At 53.1% G+C, this 26,924-nt stretch overlaps 1 protein-coding gene across 3 annotated transcripts; it reads left to right on the plus strand.

Annotated features, from left to right (window-relative positions):
- Positions 1–18,606: 18,606 nt before the first annotated feature.
- IGSF8 (immunoglobulin superfamily member 8) lies at positions 18,607–25,705 on the plus strand. Of its 3 annotated transcripts, none has more exons than XM_055583875.1 (7): positions 18,607–18,818; positions 21,840–22,217; positions 23,018–23,479; positions 23,795–24,202; positions 24,415–24,828; positions 25,159–25,289; positions 25,421–25,705. In XM_055583875.1, exons 1-6 carry the CDS (start codon positions 18,764–18,766, stop codon positions 25,272–25,274), a joined length of 1,833 nt encoding a protein of 610 aa, XP_055439850.1. In that variant the 5' UTR covers positions 18,607–18,763; the 3' UTR covers positions 25,275–25,289; positions 25,421–25,705. The 3 variants fall into 3 exon arrangements, with proteins under 3 accessions (XP_055439850.1, XP_055439848.1, XP_055439849.1); XM_055583874.1 differs by having other exon boundaries at positions 18,609–18,818; positions 25,453–25,705; XM_055583873.1 differs by having other exon boundaries at positions 18,608–18,818; positions 25,159–25,705.
- Positions 25,706–26,924: the final 1,219 nt, after the last annotated feature.

Here is a 26,924-nt window from a genome sequence, read left to right on the forward strand (position 1 = left end):
CTAGCCATATATTAAGGTTCCATGCCTGGGCCTTACCCCAAGGATCATGTTTTAGCTGGTCTGAGATGGGGCCCAGCCATTAGTGTCTTTTAAAAGCTCCCAGATGATTCAATGTGCAGGCAGAGTTGGAACCAACTATGTCTAAGGACTCTAGCTCATCAGAGTTAACAGCTTAATGAGGCACCATGCTAAGTGCTTGTGTACTTTCCATGAGTTCCTCAGTTTAATAACTTTTAAATTACAAACAAATCTTTTATTGATGGGAAAACTGAAACCCCAAGATCCCAAGATGCTAACCCAAGCAGGGCAGCTGGGATTCAAACCCAGGCAGTTTGTTTCTAGAACCGGAATGTGTAATTTCCACAGTACAGGGGTGCAGAGAAGGATCTGCTCTGGGTTCTTATCCCCAGGAGCATGTGTGCAGAAACCTCTAGGTTGCAGTGGTGAGAGTGAAGTGCCCCCAGAAGACACGGGAGAGGAACAGTACAGCTGGCTGCACACTGTTCTGTTTAGAGGGCGAGGGCAGCTTGGTGAAGGAAGAGATGGTTCTCAGATGGAAGAATTAGGAGGCTTGCAGGGGGCAGGTGGCATTCTAGTTGGGCCTCAACAGATGGGTAGGGTCTAGCTTAGAGACCCAGAGAGAGCATGCTCCAAGTAGAGGAAACACCACGGTCAGGCCTGGAACTCCCAGTGCGCCAAGAAACATGGGAGCCAAGGGATTTCCATGGTGGCCCAACGGCTAAGACTCCATGATCCCAATGCAGAGGGCCTGGGTTCAGGGTCAGGGAACTGGATTCCACATGCCGCAACTAAGAGTTCATAGGCCACACTAAAGATCTTGCATGCCGCAACTAAAACCCAGAACAGAGCAGCCGAATAAATAACGGCATTAGTGTAAGAAGAAAAAACAAACAAAAAACAAAATGCGCCTGCCAATGCAGGAGACAAAAGAGACATAGGCTGGATCCTTGGTTGGGAAGATCCCCTGGAGGAGAACATGGCAATCCATTCCAGTATTTTTGCCTGAAGAATTCTATGGACAAAAGGGCCTGGTGGGCTACAGTCCATAGGATTGCAGAGTTGGACATGACTGAAGCGACTTGGCTCACAAATATGTTTTTAAAAAAGAAAAGAAACACAGGAGCTGATACTGGGAATGGAGGTGGGGGTCATTTCATGCGGGGCCTTGAAGACCAGCTAGGTGCCATTCTAAAGGCTCTGATGATAATAATCACTTGGAGTGCTTGTTACAAATACAGAAAAGCAGGCACATCTCTTAGAAATCCTGATCCATAAGGGCAGGGGTGGGGAGTGGGATTCAGTATTTTTACCACCAAGCAAGTTTGAAAAATATTATTATAAGCGACATGGAGCCACTTCAAAGGTTTGAGCAGGGAGGAGGGATGTTCTCAGATGGTTCAATGATTGCAGGCGGTGTGTGCGCACGGACTGGAGTCTTGGGCTGGGAGAGACAGAAAGGAGGTTATGGCAAAAATTTAGCCAAGGGGTATGAAGGTCAGGAGCAAGAGAGTCACAATGACAATGAAGAGAAAAGGACTTTGGGAGGTAGAATTTCAGGATTTGGCAATTGATTGTATGGGAGGAAGGAGCTGAAGATGAAAGTGGATGCTAGTGCAGAATTGACTACCATAAGGTTATGGGGACTTCTCTGGTGGTCCAGTGGTAAAGAATCCACCCTTTCAATGCAGGGGACAAGGTTCCATTCCCGCTCAGGGAACCAAGATCCCACATGCCATGGGGCAGCTAAGCCCGTGCACCACGGCTACTGAGCCCACACTCTAGAAACTGGTGCCACAACTTGAGAAGCCCACGTGCTGCAACAAAGACCCAGTACAGCCAAAAAAGAAGGCGGAGGATGGCTGAAAGAAGGTTGTGTGGGAGAGAAGGTGCATGTTTGCCCTGGAGCGTGTTCAGTGTGAGATGCTGCTGGCAGGCTTTCCAGGTGAAGGTGCCCAGGGGGTGGTGAAATGAGGATTGGCGCTTGGGAGAGAGGACAGGCCATGGAAGTCACCTGCACAGAGGTGAGCGCTGAACCAGGAGGGCGGAGGAGAGCGCCAGCGGTCGTGGGCAGACACGTGGGTCACACCCAGCACAGAGAAGGAGGATCCAAAGACGGAGAAGTAGACAAGCCAGCGAGATGGGGAACTAGACCCAGGAGGAGGCCTGGAAACCGACAGAGGAAAAAGTTTCAAGGGCAAGAAACTAGCAGCTTCAGATGCTACAGAAGGCCAGGGGGAAATGAAAGATGGCCACACTGGGGAAACTTGGAAGTTGCTGGTGTAACCTTTAGAAAACCATTTCCATGGAGGGTGTGTGTGTGTGTGTCAGTCGCTCAGTCATGTCCGACTCTTTGCAATTCCATGGACTGTTGCCTGCCAGGCTCCTCTGTCCATGGAATTCTCCAGGCAAGAATATTGGAGTGGGTTGCCATTCCCTTCTCCAGGGGATCTTCCTGACCCAGGGATCAAACCCAGGTCTCCCACATTGCAGGCAGATTCTCTACTGTCTGAGCCAGGAGGGTAGAGTTTGCAAATAAAATTGTGAAGGGTGTTCTTGCCTGGAGAATCCCAGGGACAGGGGAGCCTGGTGGGCTGCTGTCTATGGGGTCGCACAGAGTCAGACACGACTGAAGCAACTTAGCAGCAGCAGCAGCAAGGAGTGCATGGTGAGGAAACTGAAGCAGGGGTGGCGGTTACCCTCTTCAAGAGGAGTCCAGGAAGTGGAAGGAAAAAGCAGGGAACAGAGAGCAGAGTAGGTGGGAGCCAGGGAAGGACACGGTTCACCAAGAAGAATCTCCTGCCTCGATCTGCCGCAGGAGCCCTAGCTTTGATCATAGCCAGGCACTGTGGTTCCTACATTCTCATTTATTTTCAGAACAACCTTAAAAAAACAAGAGATCAAGACCATACTAATTCTCCTATTCCACACTGTGAAATCAAGGCTAGAGAAACTCAGGGATGGGATGGAAGCCACACAGCTGGTAGATCCAGGCGCATCCAGGCCTCTGTTGTCTGATTCTGGAATCTCAGCCCTGACATTTTTGACTGTGTTGAGAACACAGAAGTTCTATTTCATGTGTGTGAACTCCTGAAGGTAACTAACTGGCTTGATCCCCCACTTTGGGGGTGTGTTCCGTCCGGTTGCCTTCCCCCAGGGATATCCGGTTCAGGAGCTGGCATCCTAAGCGCCCATGCTCAGTGCCTTGTTACCCCCTGGAGTAGGTAGTCCTGCACATCTGGACTCCTACCACCCTGTCCTGCTAGCCGGCTGGACCTGCTCCCCTGTCATTCCCCTGGATGTCAGCTCTTCTCAGTGTGCTGGTTTGTCCCATGCAGAGGCTGAATGGCAACACGGTCAGGAACTGCTGTGCAGTCAGAATGCCTGGATAAGAAACCCTAGATCTGGGATTTCCCTGCTGGTCCAATGGTTAAGACTTCATGCTCCCACTGCAGAGGCTTCCGAGGTGGTGCTAGTGGTAAGGAACCTGCCTGCCTGGCAATGCAGGAGTCGTACGAGACGCAGGTTTGATCCCTGGGTTGGGAAGATTTCCTGGAGAAGGCCACGGCAACCCACTTCAGTATTCTTTCCTGGAGAATCCCATGGACAGAGGAGCCTGGTGGCTACAGTTCATGGAGTTGCAAAGAGTTGGACACGACTGAAGCAACTTAGCACCCATGCACGCTCCCACTGCAGGGGGTGCCGATTCAACATCTGATCACAGAAAATAAGATCACACGTGCCTCGGGGCACAGTGCTGTGCTGTGCTTGGTCACTTCAGTCGTGTCGGACTCTTTGACCCCGTGAACTGTAGACCCCCAGGCTCCTCTGTCCAGGGGTATTCTCCAGACAAGAATACCAGAGTGGGTTGCCATGCCCTCCTCCAGGAGATCTTCCCAATCCAGGGATTGAACCCAGGTCTCCCACATTGCAGGCGGATTCTTACTGTATGAGCCACCAGGGAAACCCAAGAATACTGGAGTAGGTAGTCTATCCCTTCATCAGGGGAACTTCCCAACCCAGGAATCGAACCGGGGTCTCCTGCATTGCAGGCAGATTCTTTATTAGCTGAGCTACCAGGGAAGCCCCACCAAATCCATACTCAATAAAACCACATAACTAAAAAAGAAAAGAAACTCTAGATCTACCACTCACTGGCCAAAAGTTTAACTTTTCTGAGCTTTCATTTCCTCATCAGCTCTAACTCAGAGGGCTGTTTGGTGAATCCAAATCCTCAATGCATGTTTGCTACGATTTCCTGCTCTTGTTTTTCCATGTCCTGGTCTCAGGACTGCAATTTGTTCCTCAGCTGAATGTGATCTGCAGGACCCGTCCCTCCCCAGAGGACAGAGCTGGGTCCATCCCAGGCTGCCCGGGAAGCCAGGCTGGGTTGTTGCTGAGGGATGGCAGGTTTGGGCTCTGAAATAGGAGGAGAAGCTTTCTGTCAGCTCTGGATGGAAGTGTCCTGTGTGAGACAAGCTCCAGAGGGGTCAACGGTGCCCACCATGGAGGCGATCTGGTCACCAGAGAGAAACAACCCGGCTTCCTTCTCTCTCACTCACCCCCTTGCTCCTTCGCTTCCTCAGTTGCTTGGCACATGTCTTTGGCACTTCTACTGCTTGCCAGGCACTGTACTAGGCCTGGGGGCAGAGCCAAGAAGAGCCAACAGTGGCCTTGAGCAGCTCACAGCCAGGACGCAGAGGCAGATATAAACCAAGGCTGGGATGACAATGCAGAGTGGAGAACACCATCCAAGGGCTGAGAACAGGTGCTGGGAGAGCGGGGGAGGCTGCACGGGCATCAGGGCTCCAGGCCCGCTCCCTCCCGTGGCGAGATCCTGCACCCATCTGTTTCTTTGTTTTTGTAATCTTTATTTCTGGCTTTGTTTTCCCTTTCCTTTCCCAACAGAGAGCCTTTGGAAAAATTCCACCCTTGTTTCAGTTGGACTAGGGAAAAGGGGACTTGTCCACTCTTTGGCCAGGAGAGCTAAGGGGTGCCAGGTTCCTGGAGAGTCCAGGTGTGGATGGCGGGAGGCCAGGGCTTTGGGGGGGGGTGGGCACTGGGGAAAGCTTGAAGCGCAGGGGCAGGGAATAGTGACAAGCAGGGGATGCAATGGCCCAAGTGGCTGTGTGCTCCCTACCCTCCTCCCAGACCTTACCTCACCCCCCCAAACTCTGTCCTGATTGGAGGGGAAGAGGTAAGGCCCCTTGTTCACTCAGGGAACCCTGTGAACCCCGCTTTCAATCCCCTTTCCCCATCCAGGGCGCTTGGAAACGCCGGGCCTCGGAGGTAGACGCAAGCCTTCCATACCATCAGCAGTTCTAGAGGGCTGTGTAAGTGCACTCATGGAATTCTTCTCACCCTTTCTTCTCTCCCCACCCCACCCCCGCACACATACACACCTGCCTCTTACTGATTCCTCTTTTCCCGAGCCTCAGCACTGCCTCCATTCATCCAGCAGATATTTATTGAACACCCACTGTGTGTCAGGAGCTGGAAATACACTGGTGGGAAAAGACTATTATTTCAAAAGTTTGCACAGACGCCAGGAGAGAGTGTGTGGTTGCACACACGAACGCACATGTGCGTGTATGAATAAGTGTGTGAGGAGGAAAGCAGGAGCAAGAGGAATGTTACAAGCTTAAGCTCGGGAGTTAAACAGCTGGCTTTGGCATCCAGGTGCTACCATTTGCTAGCCTGGTGACCTTGGGGAAGTGATGTATCCTCCCCAGGCCTCCTGCTCCCATCTGTAAATAGGTAACGATAGGACTCAGCCCTCTGGGTTGTTGCGAGGGCCAAGGGAGAGAGCGCGCGTGTGCAGGGTCTGCAGAGCAGTGCCGGACACACAGCGGGTGTTCACTATCAGCAGTTCCTGGTGCCTCCTCCTCACCTTGCTCAGAGCCGGGTGTTGACACACTTGGGAACGACCTGTTCTCCAAATCTGATCTGCGCTCACTGACTCAGAGGCAGCCACTTGGAGTTAACCACCTCCTGCCCCGCCCCCGGAGGCTCAGCTACATGCAGCCCACAGATCTGTCTAGCCAGACCGCTGCCATCTTCTGCCCTTACTCAGTCCCCACTCCCCCACGCCAGCTGTTCGGGTGGGGAAGAAGTGATCTCACACAGCAGGGGTTGCCTCAGCCCTGTGCCACCCTCTAGACATATGTCTGCAGCACCAGCTCCCTCTTAGCTGGTTAGGGATGGAGTAGAGGGATGGGGGAGCCTTTGGGGTGGAGCCCGGGCACCCAGCCCTGTGGGACTAGGGAACAAGGGACTGTCAGGGGGCGGGGGGAGGATAAGGGGATTCCAGCAGAGAGGGATCCTTCCACGGCATTCCAGAGTGGGGGGCAGCTGGCACTAATCCGGGTGAGATGGCAAGGTCTCCTCAGGAGTCAGGGCCAGGCTGGCAGTGGTGCTGTGGCTTCTCTGTTCTTGAACAGATGTGCCACCCACTTGGCATAGGGTTTAAGAACTTGAGAAGGAGTGTGGGCCCAGCCAGGGCTAGAGGAGGGTACAGGGAGTAGATACACACACAATTCCCCATGAGGATGCAGATGCCTGGCTGGGAGGAAGGCGGGTCTGGTGTGAGTGTGCGTGGTTGTGGGAAACAGCTTTGTGGTGGAGTGAGTGGGTTTGGGTGTGCATGATGTCTGTGCTTATCTTTCAGGGCACCCAGGTCCCTGGATTGGCACACCTGTCTTGGTTCATCTCTGCACGAGTTGGGCATCTGCGTAAAGATAGGTTTTAGACAGCATCTCTGTCTTTTCTCTTTGAGTTGAGCCTCTCAGCAAGTGGGCAGAGAGAATGTTCCCTTCTGGGAGGAGGGGAAAACATGGCTCATCGGGGCAGTATGGGTCAAGGCTTTCATAAACACACACATATCACAGGACATTCTTGTGTGTGATTCTTAGCCCCCACCAAACTGGGATTTATACACACTTAAGAGAAACGGAGCTGAGGGCTAAGTGTGCTCGTGGCTAAGTGTGCTAAGTGTCTGGGGGGAGGAGGGTGTGTGCTCTGTGCTTGGGTGTGGTTGTCACCCTGTCCCCATGCTGCTGTCTGGGTCCAGAGTAGAATACATGTTTCACATACATGCTGCTCCATGTTTGCCTTTTTTTTTAAAAAATATAATTTATCTATTTTAAATTGAAGGATAATTGCTTTACAGTGTGGTGTTGCTTTCTGCCATACATCAACATGAATCAGCCATAGACATACATACGTCCCCTCCCTCTTGAACCTCCCTCCCTCACGTTTGCCTTTAAGAGGCCACGTAACAAGGCTTCCCTGGCAGTCCGATCGTTGGGACTTTGTGCTTCCACTGCAGGGGGCTCAGGCTCAATCCCTGGTTGGAGAACTAAGATTCCACTTGCCACGTGGTGTGGCCAAATGAATAAATAAAAGAAGCCGTGTAACAAGAGTTACGGATTCCTCACACCAGACAATCCAGGGTTCAAACCTGAGTTTGGACAGTAACTAATCCATTAACCCTAGACACGTTCCTAAACTCCTGTAGGCCTCGGTCTCCTCATGGGGATAATAACAGCAGTAAGCTCACAGGGTCCTGGGACGATTAGGTGAGATCACGTTACATACCTGATGGAGGTCAAAATACATCAGCAGCCCCGTCCGTGAATGTGCCTCTCCGAGAACCCTGTCTCCACAATTGTGACTGTGAAGTGTGACATCTGAGCAAGGTTATACACACACTCTTTCAGGACACAGCATGGGTCTTAATTATTTCAAGGACTCGGGACACTTCCGTGCCGCCTCAGAGCCCTGTGCATATTTCATCTTAGGGGAAATGAATAAAATAAGCCTGGGAAACACGAGCCTGGTACCTGAAGTATGCCCACCCCTGGTGGTACAAGGAGAGCTGGCGGGCTGGGGATGGCATAGTGAGGACAGCCCCCCAGGATCACTGATCACCGTGTCCCGGTTCACTCATGTCTCTGCAACCTCCGTAAGTGAAAGTCACTCAGTTGTGTCTGACTCTTTGTGACCCCATGGACTGTAGTCCACCAGGCTCCTTTGTCCACGGAATTCTCCAGGCCAGAACACTGGAGCGGGTTGCCATTCCCTTCTCCAGGGGATCTTCCCAACCCAGGGATTGAATCCAGGTCTCCCGCATTGTAGGCGGATTATTTACTGTCTGAGCCACCAGGGAAGCCCCTGGCTCCCTCCCTTAAGACTCCTGAGACTCCTAGAGAGGCCGCATTCCCCCTTGCTCTGCTCAACCCACTGCAGGCATCGGCCTCAGTGCTGGGTCCGCCTGGTTGGATTTTTTATGGACTAGATGGGAAGCTCTCCACTCCCCGAGATATATCCCTCCTCTGCAGCACGTGCGCGTGCTGCGTGTCTGTGCATCGCTCTGTTGGCGACGTGACGTCATTCTGTAAGAAGCCTCTCCGGGTACACGCGTGTGTCTGTATGTGTGACGCGCCTCTGCCTGCGGTTTGTTCTCCTCCCCCAGGTTTCCAGGTTACATAAGCAACTGGGGCTACTCAGGCCTGGGCAATGGGCTCCCCCTACTGGTAGCCTCTGGAACTCGCAGCCTGGGGAGGGGCTTCAGAAGAGGGGGTCTCCCAGGGCCGCGTTCCCACAGGGAGGCCCGCCCAGTTCTCACTGACTGCCTGCCCTTAGCTTCTTCCCAGCCCCAAGCCCTGGGGTGCTCTCTACTTCTGAGTGTCCCTCTCGTGACAGTCATACTAGGGGGTTGGTTATCACTTGCTATGGTACATCTCCGTGGCATGACTGTATGTTCTGTAAAGGAAACATGTCCACCTGTTTACCACTGCTCTCCAGTGCCCAGCAAGAAGTGTCGCCCAACTGGTATTTGTGTGTGTGTGTGTGTGTGTGTGTGTGTGTGTGTATGCTTCCACAGCATGCCCATGAAAAAAATTTAATTAGAGTATAGTTGATTTACAATGTTGTGTTAGTTTCTGCTATATAGCAAAGTGAATCAATCCAAGTGAATAAGTATACATATATCCACTCTATTTTAAGATTCTTTCCCCCATCTAGGTCATTACAGAGTATTAAGTACAGTTCCCTGTGCTATACAGTAGGTCCTTAACAGTTATCTATTTCCAATTGGTATTTGTTCAATGAAAAGTTTATAGGGTGGAGAGGCTTGGGAAGACACTGGGGTATGGGAAGATTTTTTTTTTTTTAAGCTTTTAAAAAGTCAATGTTTTAAAATACTTGGGAGACTTTAAAAAGGTCCAAAGTCCTAAGGATGTACAGGTTTCAGATAAGATGAAAGTTTGGTGCTGTTGATATCTCTGTTGCTGCTGCGAAGTCGCTTCAGTCGTGTCCGACTCTGTGCGACCCCACAGACAGAAGCCCACCAGGCTCCCCCGTCCCTGGGATTCTCCAGGCAAGAACACTGGAGTGGGTTGCCATTTCCTTCTCCAATGCATGAAAATGAAAAATGAAAGTGAAGTTGCTCAGTTGTGTCCAACTCTTAGCGACCCCATGGACTGCAGCCTACCAAGCTCCTCCGTCCGTGGGATTTTCCAGGCAAGAGTACTGGAGTGGGGCGCCATTGCCTTCTCCAGATATCTCTGTTGCTTAAGCCTAAATTTTAACCTGTTCAATTCTATACCTTCGTGATTCTTCCACTTAGGGAGCAGTAAATTCCTCTTTCAGTAGACTTCATAAAAAATGACCACTCCTAGATCAGTGGGGAAAACAGCAGCAGTAGCAACCATGGGCACTGCCTGGGGGCTTTTGGCAGATAGGCCCGAACTTGTTACACCTTAGCCACTTAAAAGCTGTGTGGCTTAGGGCAAAACGCTTAACCCCTCTGGACCTCAGGTTTCTCATCAGTTAAATGACACCATCTGCACAACATACTGTAAAGGCTGTAAGTAATATCCAAAAGGGCTTTAGTGTGCAGGCATCTGTGAAAATGAGCAAAGGAAACCCGAATCAAAATGGAATCGGGATGCCATGAAGGGAGAGCTCTCATGCATTCATCGCTCACCACAGCTTACAGACCCCAGCACCAAGAAGGAAGTCTCCCGTTTGACTCAGCAACAAGCCGTCCACTGCTTGGAGCCAATAAAAATCCCCTGCCCACAGCCTCTTCCTCCCCTGTGATTTCTTCCTGTGTGTGTGCATGCTCAGTCGCCTCCGTGTCCAGCTCTTTGCAAGCCTATGGACTTCAGCTTGCCACACTCCTCTGTCCATGGGATCCTCCAGGCAAGAATACTGGAGTGGGTTGCTACATCCTCCTCCAGGGGACCTTCCCGACCCAGACCCAGGGATCGAACTTAAGTCTCCTGCATCTCCTGCATTGCAGCTGGATTCTTTACCCACTGAGCCACCTGGGAAGCCCTCCATTTCTTCCTAAAACCTAGTAAAACTTAAGTTTCCCTTTGTCTGTTTGGATTTGCCTGTGGTTCATCATAGTTTGCATGACCAGAACTGCAATTTCTGTGCTATTCATGGATAAAGTTAATTTGATTAGCTTAAGACCTTGTTATTTCATGGGGAAGGAAATGGCAACCCACTCCAGTATTCTTGCCTGGAGAATTCCATGGACAGAGGAGCCTGATGGGTTACAGTCCACGGGGTCACAGAGTCCGATAAGACTGAGCAACTAACACACTTTTGATGTTTCATTTTTAAGGTCAACATTTCACAGCGACCATTAAAGGACCCAAAGGAGATGAGCCCCCTAGAACAGCGTGCTCTCTGCTCCTGTGAGCTGCCTTCTTCCTTGTGGTTCACACGTTTCTTCTCAGATTTAAGCTCCCTCTTTTTGGTTGAATTCTCTGACTTCATTCAGGATCTGTTTTTTTGTCCTTTTGGTGAGTACTTTTTCTTTCTTTTTTTTCCCCTGAACTTTTAAATTAAGGTTATGGGATCCCAGTCCTCAAAACACTCTGAGGATGGCCCTTCCTTTGGGACCCTGGCCCCTTCTGCGTTTAAAAACTATGGTCCCTCCGCGTTTGCATTTTTAATCTAATGGACTGACCTATCCAAATTGCATAGTGGCGAAGCTTCAGTCTCCCCAGTTTGTTTCTCTCAGAACGAAACTTGAGGATTGTGGCTCCGAAATACAACAAACTGAATGGCATGCTTATCTCAGTTGACACCTATTTATTTATTTAGGCTGCACTGGGTCTTCGCTGCAGCTCATGGGGGCTAGTTGTGGCGAGCAGGGGCTACTTTCCAGTTGAGGTGCACCGGCTTCTCATTCCGGTGGCTTGCCTTGTTGCAGAGCACAGGCTCTAGGGCACACAGGCTCAGTAGTTGTGGTGCATGGGGTTAGTTGCCCCAGAGTATGTGGGATCTTCCCCGACCAGGGATCAAACTTGTGTCCCCAGCATTGACAGGTGGATTCTTAACCACTGGATCACCAGGAAAGTCCTCAATTGACATCTTGAAGCTTTACAAAATAACCTTTCTCAACTGACTGAGGTGAATAAACCATCACAGGAAGATTAAAAGGCATTGGAAGACTCCGTCCTCTTCCTCTTCTGCATGTACCCCACTTCCTTTGTACCTACCACATCCTCATTCCAACCCTGTCACTGAATTTCCCTTTTACTCCAAGCCTCACTCTTTCTTACTTTCTCCTCATCAGAACCTCTTAGAACCTGCTCTTTTAAAATCAGTCCCTCTGAGGGTCCCAATGCTTAGCCCCTAATTTCTCATGTCTTCTAGACTAAGGCCCAACTACAGCCATAGTCAAGGATTTTCTTAGAGCTACTGAAGATCCTTATAGATTTTGCAGAGGTATTTAATACAGTTATCTGGACTTACCAATCAGGTTCCTCAGATTTATGCCAGCTAGTTCACATGCTTGTTGGCAAAGGCCAAGCCCAACACTAAATGAACACAGCTAATTGGAATAACCCCGAAAAAGCTCTAGAACTGCGAAAGAGAGACCTACCCCCTGCCTTATAGAATCACACTCACCAGTTGCTAGATGACTTCACTTGGCAGCCCCCCAAACTTGTTAATTGGAATAAGACTCATGCTTACACTCAGAAACAAATGAATCTATGCACATCTTTGTGAAAGTGTTGGTTGCTAAGTCACGTCCGACTCTGCGATCCCATGGACTGTAGCTCCAAGCTACAGTAGACCAAGCTCCTCTGTCCATGGGATTTCCCAGGGAAGAATACTGGTGTGGATTGCCACTTCCTTCTCCAGGGGATCTTCCCTACCCAGAGATTGAAGTCAGGTTTCCTGCATTGCAGGAGGATTCTTTATCATCTGAGCTACCAGGGAAGCCCCTCTTTAGAGTCAACACCAAATGTTTTTGAGATTTTTGATCTACCTCTGGATGTTGAATCCATTTGGGTAGCCTTCAACTCCGTGTTCATCAGTAGGCTAAACCAGGACCTTTCTCTCTTGGTGAAGTGAACCAGAACAGAACAGGAAACCGTGTCTATTCCAGACGTAAATTGGCAAACCGATTAGCCTGCACCCTAGATGATCATATTAAGAAAAAAACCATTAACATCCTTAATCTCCAGCTTCAACAGATGGAGGCCTTTAAGTAAAAATCCTCCTGGCCTGTCATTATTGTAAGAAGCCAGGACATTGAAAAAAAGACTGCTATAAGCACTTCAGGAGTCTTCAGTCACCCAATCAATCTTTTCAGTGTCTTCCTACATTCCAGTGATGGGACTTAAGAAAACACAGGGGCTTTCCCCAACCCTTCTCCAGACTGGAAATGAATTTCTACTGGAGCTACTATTAAACAGCCCCTGCTTCAGAATGCTAAACCATTTCAAGAAGTGGGGTACTCTAATAAACTTTAACAAGTCAAGAAAAAATTGAATCAAAAATGCTTAAACAGGCTACTGATGACAAAATGAAGGAGCAGGTTGACATGCTGTTTAAAGTGTTACATATTGTGGATTTTAACACCAGTAGGCAGGCTTTAATGTTGCTTTCCCAAGTAATGAATTCTTAGCAGATGATATCAGAGCAATATTATGCAGCATTGCCTAGGAAGATGTTGGATTCAGGGCTGATGTTTATTCCTAAAATACAATCCAGGAAAAACATGTCCTCACTGCTTGTAGGCACTTTAAATTGCCTGATGGACCATTTGAGATTTGGCAAATGGATTTCATACAGCTACCCTAACCTCACAGGTGTAAATATGTCTTGGCAATGGTTTGCATGTTTTCTTATTGGACTGAAGCTTTTCCATGTAGATAAACTTCTGACTCCTCAGTGGCTAAGATCCTATTGGAAAAGATCATTCCTATCTGAGGGAACCACCCCCAAACTTGCTAGTACTGCTGAACTCACTTTACTGGTCAAGTACAACAAGGAGTCTGTGCTGTTTGACCAGTTCTGCAGCATTTTCACTGCACTTATCATCCCCAGTCTTCAGGACTAGTCAAATGCACCAACGGCATCATCAGAACCCAATAGGAGGGGCTTCCCTGGTGGCTCAGTGGTAAAGAAACTGCCTGCCAATGCAGGAGACACAGGTTTGATCCTACCGAGGAGCAACTAAGCCCATGCGCCACAACTATTGAAGCCCTCTCGCCCCAGAGCTCTGCAACTAGAGAAACCATCGCAATGAGAAGCCCACACAATCGCAACTAGAGTAGCTGCCCGAAATAGAGAAAAGCCCACACAGCAATAAACACCCAGCACAGCCAAAAATAAATAAATTTTTAAAAATTAAAAAAAAAAAAAAAAACAATAGGAGGGCTTCCCTGGTGGCTCCCCTCCTGCCAATGCAGGAGACGTGGGTGTGACCCCGGGTCTGGGAGGATCCCACATTCTGCAAAGCAGCTAAGCCTGTGCACCACAACTACCGAGCCTGTGCTCTAGAGCCCGGGAGCCGCAACTACTGAGCCCGAACACCCTAGAGCCCTTGCTCTGCAACAAGAAGCCACCGCAATGAGAAGCCCGGGCCCTGCAGCCAGACAGTAGCCCCTGTTGGCCACGAGTAGAGAAAGCCCATGCAGCAATGAAGTCCCAGCACAGCTAATAATAAACAAATAAATTTAAAAATTGTTTCAAAAAAAGAAAAAATTTGTAGAGACCCCTGGCCAAAAGCATTGCCATTGGTTCTTCTGAATCTTAGGGACACTCCTTTTGGAACCCACAAACTATAGTTAACCATATATTAAAACAATCACGGCATGCTCCTGGGGCATGAAGACCTTAAGCACCACACTTTACAACCTGGTGAACCTGTCTACTGGAAAAGCCATCTCCAGAAAGACTGTCTTCAACGCCACTGGAAAGGCCACTATCAAGTACTGTTAACAAACCCTTGGGCCATGAAACTCCCAAGGAATAGGCTCTTGGATCCATGTGTCACATCTAAAGAAAGCACCAAACCCCGACTGGACCCACACCCCAACTTTACCTAAAGGTAAAGATTTCCAAGAATTGAAGCATATAATAGATGAAGGGAACAGCTTTCCCAATATGCCCAGCCTGTACATCTTTCCCCTACTGTTACTTCTTGCCTTATCTTCTCCCTCTCTTTCTTGGAAAGACAGTGCTCTCACCCATGCTTCCCAATCCATTGCCAAAGAGGAAACACTTTCTAGTTGTCAGATTTGTACCAGAAACCTCAATGTGTCCATGTCAGTGGTGACCCTCTAGTATTATCTTAAGTCTGATTGCTGTAACAAAACAAACCTCCTTTTTCTGCAGCCTTTAGTGATGAAATCTACGAACAGAATGGTTTCTCCCTAAATATCCCCCAAACACACTGACTCTTGGCTCTAAAAGACCAATTGACAAATTCCAGTTATTGGCACTATTAATAAGTTTATGTGCACCACCTGCCTTTAGCTTTGTCTGTGGTAAATGAAACTCTCAATGAGTTTGTGAATATTTGGACAGCTGGTAAATGGGAGGCCAGAGTTTATTGGGATATTTAATCATCCCTCTTAATATCTATAATAAATCTGAAGCTTCCTACTGATTTTCCCCATTAAACCTTCATAAGCATCTCCAGTGGAAGCTACGTGGGCCATACATGACTCTGGGCCCACCTCCTGAGCAAGAGCCTATCCCTCTTGGGTCAAAATGCCAATGAGCATATGAATGTAAATCTCTCCCTAATGTTAGGAGGACTTCCCTGGTGGCTCAGACGGTAAAGCATCTGTCTACAATGTGGGAGACCTGGGTTCGATCCCTGGGTTGGGAAGATCCCCTAGAGAAGGAAATGGCAATCCACTCCAGGATTATTGCCTGGAAAATCCCATGGACAGAGAGGCCTGGTAGGCTACAGTCCATGGGGTCGCAAAGAGTCGGACACGACTGAGTGACTTCACTTTCACTTTCACTTTCTAGTGTTAGGAGAGCTAGCTGCTTCTGCAGCCTAACAATGATCACTTGAATTCCTGGCTAAAGTAATTGTAGACAATCAATAGCCTTGACTCCAAACAAGGTGGCATTAGCAGATACCACCTGTCGCCCATGGATAAATGCCTCTGGAGAAGGAGAAACTCAACTATACAAGATAGGGAAGAAGTATACTTGCTCTTGTCAGTTGACTACTTTAGGGTCATGATTTAAAAGCATCATACAGACAAAGCCACTTTTAATTTTGCTTTGTATAATTTAAAGATTTTGCAACTGTTGCCTGTCCAACCTCTGCAGAAACAAAGCACCAAATAGAATGTTGACTCAACACGACACTTTCAAGGAAATATTTTGATCGAAAGGGGAAAATGTGAAAATGAACAAAGGAAACCTAAGTCCAAATGGAGTCAGGAAGCCATGAAGAGAGGGCTCTTACACACATAACACTCACTATAGCTTACAGATCCCACCCAAACAGGAAAAACGGTTTCCTTCTGACTCAGCAATGACAAGCTGTTCACCACTTGCAGAAAATGAAAAAGAAATCTGCCCTCTCGTTTCCTCCTTAAAATGAAAGCTCTTCCTTATGAAAGCTGAGCTTCTCTTTGTCTTCTCCAACATGCCTATGGTTCAGCATAGTTTGTGTCTCTTGAATTGTAATTCCTCTGCTATTCCTGGATAAACTCATTTTTGTAGCTTCAGACCTTGTTATCTTTAAGATCAACACGTCCCATAAATTGCATCTATGATGATAATGATGTTTGGCAACATCTCTCATCTCTCAAGCATCAGAAAGGCATCATGTCCACTCCACTCCCAAGTAAAGGGAGTGTGGCTTTTCTCCAAAAGCTTCCTGACACATTTCAGTTTTCACATAACTCAATCTGGCCTGTGGATGCGTTTAGATAAAATGAGTCTGGAGATATCAGGCTGTAGATATGATAAAGTGTGAGGGAAAAGGCACCCTGCTGCCCTATTCTTGGGGCAGAACTGGAAGTACTGAGAGCAGGGGGCTGGACCACTGGTTCCCTCAGTGGTCCCCAGGATTCTGCCTCAGAATTTCTCCAGTCTCTCTAGGGTTCCTGATGTGGCTTCAACTGAGCACCTCCTCTGATCTAGACTCTGTGCCAGACTCTGAGAAGACAAAGTCATGGAAGGTTGTCTGGCCTGTGCCACTTCCCCTCTCTGGGCCTCCATTTCCTCCTCTGTAAAAGGGAGTAAGGAGTGAAAGGAAGGGTTGGGGGGAACGAGTGGGAACAGATGAAAGTTTGAGGATGAAGGTGCTAGATGACCTTTGGGGTCACCCCCTATGGATGGCCACTCTGACAGCCTTAGCTTAGCAGGCCTGGTTGTCCCTTTTCCTGGTCTGGCCCCACCCTTCCTGTTCCTCCCCACTTCCCACATTCTCCACTGCAGAGAAAGACAGAGTACCTGGGAAAGATGACTTTCCCACTCTCCCACCTCTGGGCAGGCTCCACCCCTCCCAGTGCAGTATTTGTTGTTGTTCAGTCGCTCAGTTGAGTCTGATTCTTTGCAACTCCATGCACCTGCAGCGTGCCACGCTTCCCTGTCCTTCATTATCTTCCAGAGTTTGTTCAAACTTATTCCCATTGAGTTGATGATGCCATCTAACCATCTCATCCTCTGTTGCCCCCTTCTCCTGCCCTCCATCTTTCCCAGCATCAGGGTCTTTTTCAATAAGTCGGCTCTTCGCATCAGGTGGCCAAAGTATTGGAGTGTCAGCTTCAGCATCAGTCCTTCCAATGAATATTCAGGGTTGATTTCCTCTAGGATTGACTGGTTTGATCTCCTTGCTGTCCAAGAGTCTCTCAAGAGTCTTCTCCAGCACCCATTTCCCCTCACTGGAACTAGAGACTCCTTCACCTAAACCCCAGGATCACCCCGTCTTTAGGTCTGAACTAAATCTCTTAGCAAACGTTTTAAATAATTTACCCCTCCCCCATCTCCTATTTCGGAGAAGGCAATGGCACCCCACTCCAGTACTCTTGCCTGGAAAATCCCATGGACCGAGGAGCCTGGTAGGCTGCAGTCCATGGGGTCATGAAGAGTCAGATATGACTGACCGACTTTACTTTCACTTTTCACTTTCATGCACTGGAGAAGGCAATGGCACCCCACTCCAGTACTCTTGCCTGGAAATTCCCATGGACCGAGGAGCCTGGTAGGCTGCAGTCCATGGGGTCATGAAGAGTCAGATATGACTGAGCGACTTTACTTTCACTTTTCATTTTCAGAGGAGAAGGAAATGGCAACCCACTTCAGTGTTCTTCCCTGCAGAATCCCAGGGACGGGGGAGCCTGGTGGGCTGCCATCCATGGGGTCGCACAGAGTCGGACACGACTGCAGTGCCTTAGCAGCAGCAGCAGCATCTCGTATTTAGTGTATTCTGTGCCAGACACCTTCTGTACATTATCTCAGTTGTCACAAAAATCCTTTGGGGTGGATATCATTCATTTCAATTTGCCAACAAGAAAAGTGGAGGGATGTTAAAATTAAGCAACTTGACCAGGATTGCCAGCCAGGAAGTGACGGCACCGACGGCCCAGCCTCCTAACTCTCTTCCTCTTGTTCTGCCCCCAGGGGGTGGCAAACAGGTCTTCAGTGACCCCGTGGAGCCGGTAGTGCCCTTCAGTTCAGATCCTCCTAGTTCCGCAACGTCTAGATCCCGCCCTTTCCCGTTTCAGCAGGATTTGCGGCGAGAACTAGAGGTCCAGAGCAAATAGCCAGGTTCTAAACGCGAAGGCACAGTCACTTCGCCCATCCCAGGGCCCTAGCATCTAACTCTCAGAGAAAAGCAAGACGGTGCAGGGCACCTGTGCACTCTGCGGAGCTTGTAGGGACTTGGCCAAGCTCCTGTGCCTCCCGCCCGCGGACTGGGGTCGGGGCGGAGCTAGGGCTGAGGGGGGCGGGCCTGGGCCGGGGTCTGGGCGGAGCCGAGTACCCGAGCCGCCCTCGGGCTGGGCCTGGGCTGAGGTCGGGGCGGAGACTGGGGCAGGCGGAGCCGGGGCCAAGGTCCAGGACCCTGTCGGGACAAACCCGGGGATCTGAGCAGGGCCAGGGTCGGAAGGGGCTGGGGCGGAGTTGGGCACCAGGGCGGGGCCAGACTGGGGCCAGCAGCCTAGGGCCGGGGCGGGGCCTGGGCAAGGCTGGGAGGGGTCGGGGCCAGGCGGGGCGGGAACGGTCTTCCTAGTAGCCTAGGCGGGAGGGAAAGCAGTAGGAGGTGGCGAGGAGGAGGGAAGAGGGAGGAGGGAAGAGGGCGGGGACTTGGCAGCTCCGGCTTAGCTCAGCTCCGCTCTGCGCACCCACGCCTCGCAGCTCCGCTTCGTGACCCCCACCCGGGCATGCGCCCCCCGAACCCCTGGTCACCCAGAGCCCGCGCCGCCCCCCAGAGCCTTCCTAGAGCCAGCTGTGCAGGATGGGCGCCCTCGGTCCCAAGTTGCCGCCGCCGCCGCTGCTGCTGTTAATGCTGGGTAAGCCCGGCCCCCCCGCCCCGGTTCCCAGCCCCGCCCGGCAGGTGCCTGCTATCTGTTGTTCAGCCCTGTCGTCTCCCCAGCATTTCGGAGCCCCTGGTAGCCCCTTCTCCCTCAGCGGCGCCTCCAGCCTTCCCGGGCCTGGCGTCCAGCTGCCCTCTGTGGCCGCCGGCCTAGCCAGTCTTGGGGTTGGGATGAGGCACCCCGGTTCTAGGCCCTAGGCTGGGACACAGTGAGGACCCACCAAAGTGCGGTCCCTGGGGACCAGGCCTCCGGGGGCCGGGTCCCGCTTCCCTGCTGGCACACTCAGGTCGGGGGGCGCTGCGATTCCTGTCTGCCTCACACTCAGCTTCAGGCCCGGCCTTAGGTACTCGCCCTGCGTGGGCAGTGCCTGGCCATCTTCATAATCGCCCGAGTTGGCTGGAGGCCCAGGGGCCCGTTCTGCCCCACGATCTTTTGAAGTAAGTCTCCCCTAATTGCACCCCCCTCTCCAACTTCATTATCTGACGCGTCAGCCTCATCCTGGGCCGGGTCTCTCAGATAGCACTTGTTTCTGTAGCCTCCCACCAGCTGTCACACCCCCTTAGTCCCAGCCTCCCTGCCTCAGGAGAAACCGGGCTTCCTGGAGACTGATGCTGAGATCCCCAAGCACCCCGTGTCTGTTGCGGTGGGTGTTGAGGCTGGGCTGTCTGGACCACTGCTGCATGGCTGCATGAGGGCAGTGACAGTGGAAATGTTCTGGGTGTGAACTGGAGGGCTCCCTGTAGGGCTGGCCTGGGGAGGAGGATCGGATGGTGACTGCCTACACAGACTCAGGAGACTGCAACCCTCGAAATCAGAGCACAGGGCGGCGAGGGGGTGGCTTTGGTGCCCGGATTCGGAGCTGTCATAGTTAAGGCAGAGGCTGACGTAGCCCCAGCAGCCTGTTTCTAGACCAGCGCTCCATCTCAGAGCCAAGCGGCCTCCCTGTACTGCATAGGTCCCCGGGGCCCTGTGGGACTAGAATGAGTCCTCTCCTTGGGGCCCTAGGCAGGGCCATACAGAGCAGGGAGCTGTGGGCCCTGGTTACCTAGCACTGGGCCTCTTTTCCCCAGTGGGCAGCGTGGCGCAGAGAGGAGCCCAGGGTAAGTGTGGCGCAGAAAGATAAGAGAGTGTGTGGGATCTGAGTGCCCTGGATGTGGGCACTTACTCTCACTTTAAAGGTGAGGAAAATGAAATAACTTGCCCCAGAGAACACATTGAGTGAGTGTTGGGGCTTGGATTTGAACCCACACCAGAGACCTGAAGCAGGTCTCTTTGCTCTCCTTTCTTTTTCTGCTAACCCAGAGAAGGGGGCCTGGCTGTGGAGAAAGCTGCCTGGCAGCTGGTTTCCCAAGGCGGTGAGGGTGACTTTCCCATTGGGATCTCCAAGCATCAGCAGTTGTGGAGCCAGGAAGATGGGAGGGGGCCTTCCTAAGCAGAGTCTGCCCTGAGGCCAGTGAAGGTGTCGGCTCCAACACGCTGATTATGAAACGCCCTGGGGCAAGGCCCTTCTGAGTCACAGGCTCTCTCCCTGTTAAAGTGGAAGAAGCTCCTAGCTCTCCTCCAGTGTAGCGTGGACGGGGCTAGTCCACACAGTACAGCTGGGGATGGGCATGGGGCTGGAACTCGGCTTCTGGACTTCCAGCCTGTGCTCTAACCGGGTGACCATGAGGTCTCCCCATGACTCAGCCGCAGGGAGAAGACAGAGTTATGGGGAGGGCTTCCAGAGGACAGTCTGACCACAGACTAGGTGTTTTCCTCCTGCCCCTGCAGAAAGGTTGGGGTCTGTCCCTGGAGTGATGCTCTGCTTGGTGAGGCCATTGCCCTCAGGCCTCCCCTGTATGTCCCCATTTACCTCCCTGCCTTTGTCCCTCTACAGGGGCATGGGGAGGCCAGCCAAGGAGAGTAGGAACTTGGCCAAGACATTCTACTTCTCGTACCTTACCTTTCTCATCTGTAAGATGGAGGTAGAGAGTTGACCCAGCCCTCCTTGTGTCCTGAGATTCTGTGATTTGGGGCTGTGGAAAGACAGAAGAAGAAGCTGAGCCCTCCAAGGCCACAAGGCTACCCTTTGAGGGCAGGCTAGGGGTGAGCGTGGGGTGAAGAAGAGTTTTGGCCTCTCTGAGGAGAGAGAGATGGGAGGGGACAACTGTGAGGGCGGGTGGGGGGCCGGGTGGTGGTGGTTACAGCCTCCCTACAGAAAGGGAGCAGTATGTAAATGAATGCACACTATATGCAAATTAAGGCTTTTGTTTAGGGAGTGGTGGGGTGGGGTGGGGGGAGGACTGTGTGTCAGCTGGGCCTTGGGGAAGGTTGGCAGGCACTGGTGGGGGAGGGGAGCCTCTGCCTCCAGAGCCCAGGGCAGAGGCTGGTTCTTGCCCCGTGAGCCTCAGCTGCCTCGGCAGCCCCAGGGGGCGGAGAAGCACTGAGCTCATGACACAGCTGGAGACCGGGGAGGGATGCTGTGGTGAGAACTGACTGGGCCTGTACCCTCTCCTGCCCAGGCCAGTGGCTCCATTGTCTGGAGTCCCCTGGCCCAGGTGACACAGCTGGGCCAACCAGCCCTTCTGATCAAAGTTTTTCCAGCTCCTTTTAAACAAAGGAGGGGGACATGTGGTCTCAGGATCCCTTAGCTAGAAGGCTCACCTGGTCTGCAGACAGGAGAGTGGGGTAACAAGGGGAGGGTACGGCTGGAATCAAGGAAAGGTTAAATCAGAAAGCAGATACACTCCTTCCTGCACTTGGCTGCTCTGCTTCTGGCCTGCCAGGAACAGGGATGATTCTGGGTTCTGAGGCTAACCGGGCTCTCTCCCACCACCTCCTTGAGACCCAGGTGTCTTGCCTTCCAGTATCCTTTCCTGGTTCTCAGAATGGGGCCCAAGCTGTACACCAAGTGTGCTCAGGTTTCCTTTCCTTTCACAAGCAGGCAGCAAGGATGATGCAGGTGCTGGGGGGATGCAGTGAGGACCCAGGCGTGCCTAACTCCTTCCTTCCCTGTAGGAATTGGGTGCTGTGCCCGGGAAGTGCTGGTCCCTCAGGGGCCCCTGTACCGTGTGGCTGGCACTGCCATCTCCATCTCCTGCAATGTCAGTGGCTATGAGGGCTCTGCCCAGCAGGACTTCGAGTGGTTCCTGTACAGGCCCGAGGCCCCAGAGGCCGCCCTGGGCATCATCAGCACCAGGGACGCCCGGTTCTCCTACGCCATCTTTGGGCCCCGAGTGGCCGCCGGTGAGGTCCAGGTGCAGCGTCTGCAGGGCGATGCCGCGGTGCTCAGGATCTCCCGCCTGCAGGCCCAGGATGCTGGCATTTACGAATGCTACACACCCTCCACTGATGCCCGCTACCTGGGCAGCTACAGCGGCAAAGTGGAACTGAGAGGTACTGGGCCCTGAGAGGGGTGGGGCCGCTCTCTCCCAAAAGGCAGGAAGTCAGGGCCGGCCAGCAACTCAAGAGGGACTTGAGGTCCAAGGAGGTCCCCTAATTTGACTTTGTGCAAATTAGTTACTGGTCTGGGACTCTAACCCAGAACTCTTCATTCCAGGCAACAGCTCTTATTGAGGAGAGCATGGCAACTGACTCCAGTCTTCTTGCCTGGAGAATCCTCATGGACAGAGGAGCCTGGCGGGCTACAGTCCATGGGGTCACACAGGGTTAGACACAGCTGAGTGACTAAGCACAGCACAGCTCTTACTCTACCAAGCGGCTTTCTGGGAGAAGGGGAAGTGTCCTAAAGCTTTCCATTGCCTGGAGGGTAGGGGAGCCCCATAGGGTGAACAGACTCCATTCCTGGAGATTTCAGGATCCAGATCTGGGGGAGGAGTGGGAAAAGTAGAGGCAGGGTAGGAGGAGGGAGACCACGTGACATTCTTGCTCTCTTAAGTTTCTTTGTCTTCCGGGAAGGAAGACAGAGCCACTTTGCTGAGTATTTCAAACAGGAGTCACTCTCAAACATAAGGGTGAGTAGGCGATGAGCTGATTCTATGAAACTCAGCAAGTATTTATTGAGTGCCTGCTGTGTGCCCAGCACTGTGCTTGGCACCACTGGGTTACAGAAGGAATGATACAACACGAAGTCTTTGCCTCCTAGGATCTCACAGTCTATTTAGGGAAATAAGTTGTAGGTGGAAAACAGCTCACACAGGTCAACAGCGCCCCCTCACTCCACCTGCTCTCTCTAGTTCTTCCAGACACGCTGCAGGTGTCTGCTAGCCCTCCGGGGCCCCGAGGCCGCCAGGCCCCGACTTCACCCCCTCGCCTCACAGTGCACGAGGGGCAGGAGCTGGCACTGGGCTGCCTGGCGAGGACGAGCACGCAGAAGCACACACACCTGGCCGTGTCCTTTGGGCGAGCCGTGCCCGAGGCGCCTGTGGGGCGAGCGACTCTGCAGGAAGTGGTGGGGCTCCGGCCCGACCTGGCAGTGGACGCTGGAGCTCCCTATGCCGCGCGACTGGCAGCCGGGGAGCTGCGGCTGGGCAAGGAGGGGCCCGAGCGGTACCGCATGGTGCTGGGCGGTGCCCAGGCGGACGATGCAGGCACCTACCACTGCACTGCCACCGAGTGGATCCAGGATCCGGATGGCAGCTGGGCCCAGATCGCAGAGAAGAGGGCTGTGTTGGCGCACGTGGATGTTCAGACACTGTGTGAGTGCCCGGGGTCCCCCAGTGCCAGCTGGGAGCCAGAGTATCTCAGGGACACTAGAGGACCATGGTCCGAGACCTGGGAGCCCCCGTTCCCTCGAGTGAGCAGTCTCGTTAGCATTGCTTCCCACTAGCATCTGTACCTGTGATGGGTTTTCTCTGCTCAGAAACAGGTGTGGAGATGGGAGGGCCGCGGCTGAGGGTGAGAGCCGGCCCCAGGGTGGGGGAGATGGGGGGCAGTTGCCTGTGGTCAAGAGAGGACAGGTGCTCCGTGCCCTCTCCTGGCTCCTTGACACCCCTCCCCCGCCTGTGTTTCAGCCAGCCAGCTGGCAGTGACAGTGGGGCCTGGTGAGCGTCGGGTCGGCCCAGGGGAGCCCTTGGAGCTGCTGTGCAATGTGTCGGGGGCCCTGCCCCCACCAGGCCGTCATGCCGCGTACTCCGTGGGCTGGGAGATGGCACCCGCAGGGGCACCTGGGCCCGGCCGCCTGGTGGCCCAGTTGGACACGGAGGGAGTGGGCAGCCTGGGCCCTGGCTACGAGGGCCGGCACATTGCCATGGAGAAGGTGGCCTCCCGAACCTACCGGCTACGGCTGGAGGCTGCCCGGCCTGGGGATGCGGGCACCTACCGCTGCCTAGCCAAGGCCTATGTCCGAGGGTCTGGGGCCCGGCTTCGCGAAGCCGCCAGTGCTCGCTCCCGGCCCCTCCCTGTGCACGTCCGAGAAGAAGGTGAGCGGGGCAGGCTGGACCCTGGACAGGATTCGGGGTCTGTAGAACCTTTCCCTTCCGTTTCTGAGCCTCTCTCCCTATCAGCTGCCTCCATGTCTCAGCCTCACACTCCTCTTCAAGATTGTGGGAACACTGAATTTCTGGGGGATCGCTTGGACAGTGGACCTAACCCCATGTGCCCTGACCTTTCACCTCTGACTTTCGTTGTGCAGGTGTGGTGCTGGAGGCCGTGGCCTGGCTAGCGGGAGGCGCAGTGTACCGCGGGGAGACTGCCTCCCTGCTCTGCAACATCTCCGTGCGGGGCGGCCCCCCTGGGCTGCGGCTCGCTGCCAGCTGGTGGGTGGAGCGGCCGGAGGAGGGGGAGCTGAGCTCTGCCCCTGCCCAACTGGTGGGTGGGGTGGGCCAGGACGGTGTGGCGGAGCTGGGAGTCCGGCCTGGAGGAGGCCCTGTCAGCGTGGAGCTGGTGGGGCCCCGAAGCCATCGGCTGAGACTGCACGGCTTGGGGCCTGAGGACGAAGGCGTGTACCACTGCGCCCCCAGCGCCTGGGTGCAGCACGCTGACTACAGCTGGTACCAGGCGGGCAGTGCCCGCTCAGGGCCTGTCACAGTCTACCCATACACGCATGGTGAGTTACGCCCGCCCTGTCCTCCTTGCTCAGGCCTCCCCCCATCCCCCGCTCTTGTTCTCTCCTTTGCCTCTGATCCTCCCACTAGCTGTCCCTCTGGTCCCTCTTTCTCCTCCAAAAGTCCAGCTTTTGGCTGTTCGCCACCCAGCTGCTCCAGTGTCCTGGTGGTGGGTACTGGCTTGAGTGCAGAGGGCAGGGAGCCGGCAGAAGACTGTGTGTGTGGGAGAAGGTGGTGTGGACAGCTTGACAGAAGGTGCTGGCAAATGGTTGGGACTGTGGGTAGAGAGCAGGGACACCCCAGGCTGAACAGAGCCATCCTCTCTCGCCCAGCCCTGGACACTCTGTTTGTGCCCCTGCTGGTGGGCGCGGGGGTTGCTCTAGTCATCGGAGCCACCATCCTCGGCTCCATCACCTGCTGTTTCATGAAAAGGCTGCGGAAACGGTGATTCCTCGTACCCCAGGTGAGGGGTGAGAACCCCCAGCCCTGCCTTCCCCAGTCCCAAGATGAATGGCTCCCTTCCTGGCCCTACCCAGCAACTCGCAGCTCTGCGGGACCCTGGCAAGGGCCAGGAGGGAGTCACGCTCTCCCTAGCCCCCTCGCCGTGTGCTCTCCTGTTCTTGCAGGTGTGACTGTCTTCCAGCCCAGCTGCAAGCCTGCCTCTGGTGTCTGAATACCCTCTCCCTCTGCCTGCCCTTCCTTTAATTTATTTGACTGACTCCCAGCCAGAGCTGGGGACATGGCCCCCCACCCCCCACGCCTTCCTTCCCAAGCTCATCCCTCTGGCCTTCTCTTCATGATCTCATACCCAGCCCAAAGGGAGGCAGTTCCCTGTCCTAGAATTAGTTTTTCTAAAATGTGAATAAACTTGTTTTATAAAATCCGGGCTGGCTGTGTCTTCCCTGCCATGGGGGCTGGGGCGGGTGGCAGGGAGGCTGCTGGGGGCTGACAGCCTCTTCTGGACAACCCGGGCTGCTCTTCCCCCTACAAACACCATCTGGCCTCCGTGGGCCATGCCGCCCACCCCAGGAGGGGACACCTGGGTCCCATCTGCTGTCCGAGCTGTCAGTGCAGAGCCGATTCCTGTTGGGATTCTTGCTTGGGGAGGGAAGGGAGGAAGGCGGGTGAGTTCCAGCTGAGCACAGCCTTGCCTCAGACTTCTCCCAGGTTGCGGGGTAGGAGCTTCCAGGGCCTAGTGCCCCCCTTTCTGAGTTCCCATGCTACTCTACAATCTCAGTCTCTTGATCAGGCTAATCTTGGACCTGACTCCTCTCCCCAGGCCCTGGGGCCTCAGCCTTTCCCTCCTGATCTTCATTATTCGGTCTGACAGCAGCAGAATGGAAGCCCCAGAACACAGCCGCCTGGGTGGCAGGAGGACGGCACTCAGAGGAGCCCCTACAAACCCCCTGCTCCTCCTGGCTGCCACCCCATCCCCTCCCGCGCCCTTGGGGCTCCCAGAATTTGTCTGTGCCTAAGGATTCTCTGATCTCTTTCAACTCAGTGATTTAGACATTTATTGAGCATTACCAGTTTGCCAAGTGTTGTTTTTACAGATGGGGCAACCGAAGCCCAGAGAAGTGACGCGACTTGCCCAGAGTCATAGAACTAAGTAGTGACAGAGTCAGGACTTGAACCCGGGTCTCCAGACTCCCTGAGCCGCACACAGCGGGGCCCTGAGAGGTGGCTGAGCATGAGGAGAGGGGCGGCAGGGTCTCAGGCCTCCCATCCAGCCTCAGTTCTCTGCAGTGGGTTCATTTTTAGTGGGTGAACTCCCACGGGAGCAAGTGTAGGCACCAACAGTCCCCTCCCGTCTATTCGGGCTCCAGCTGTCTCAGCAAATTGAACCAAAAGCACACCCCATTCCACCCCCCAACATTTGTTTTTTTTGTGAACAACTGATGCCAGGGTGCAGGGACCTCATCTTTGACTGATGGTGGCCCAGGTGACCCTGATCTGCGGCAAAGACGTCCTGAGCTAGCATGGCTCCTTCCTGCTTCCAGGAGGTACAGCGTCTCATAGGACCCCAGCTTCGCAGCCTGGAATGCAGCACCGTGGGGTGCTCCCCACCAAGGAGTTCAGACTTCTATTAAAAGTTCAG

This window comes from Bubalus kerabau, chromosome 6, assembly GCF_029407905.1.
Source record: "Bubalus kerabau isolate K-KA32 ecotype Philippines breed swamp buffalo chromosome 6, PCC_UOA_SB_1v2, whole genome shotgun sequence".
Classification (NCBI taxonomy): Eukaryota; Metazoa; Chordata; class Mammalia; order Artiodactyla; family Bovidae; genus Bubalus; species Bubalus kerabau.

Coding starts and splice junctions, on each gene's coding strand:
- IGSF8 (XM_055583875.1), top strand. CDS start 18,764: ATGGGCGCCCTCGGTCCCAAGTTGCCGCCGCCGCCGCTGCTGCTGTTA. Junction 22,218..23,017: donor CGGCAAAGTGGAACTGAGAG/GTACTGGGCCCT, acceptor TGCTCTCTCTAG/TTCTTCCAGACACGCTGCAG. Junction 24,203..24,414: donor TGTGCACGTCCGAGAAGAAG/GTGAGCGGGGCA, acceptor TTCGTTGTGCAG/GTGTGGTGCTGGAGGCCGTG.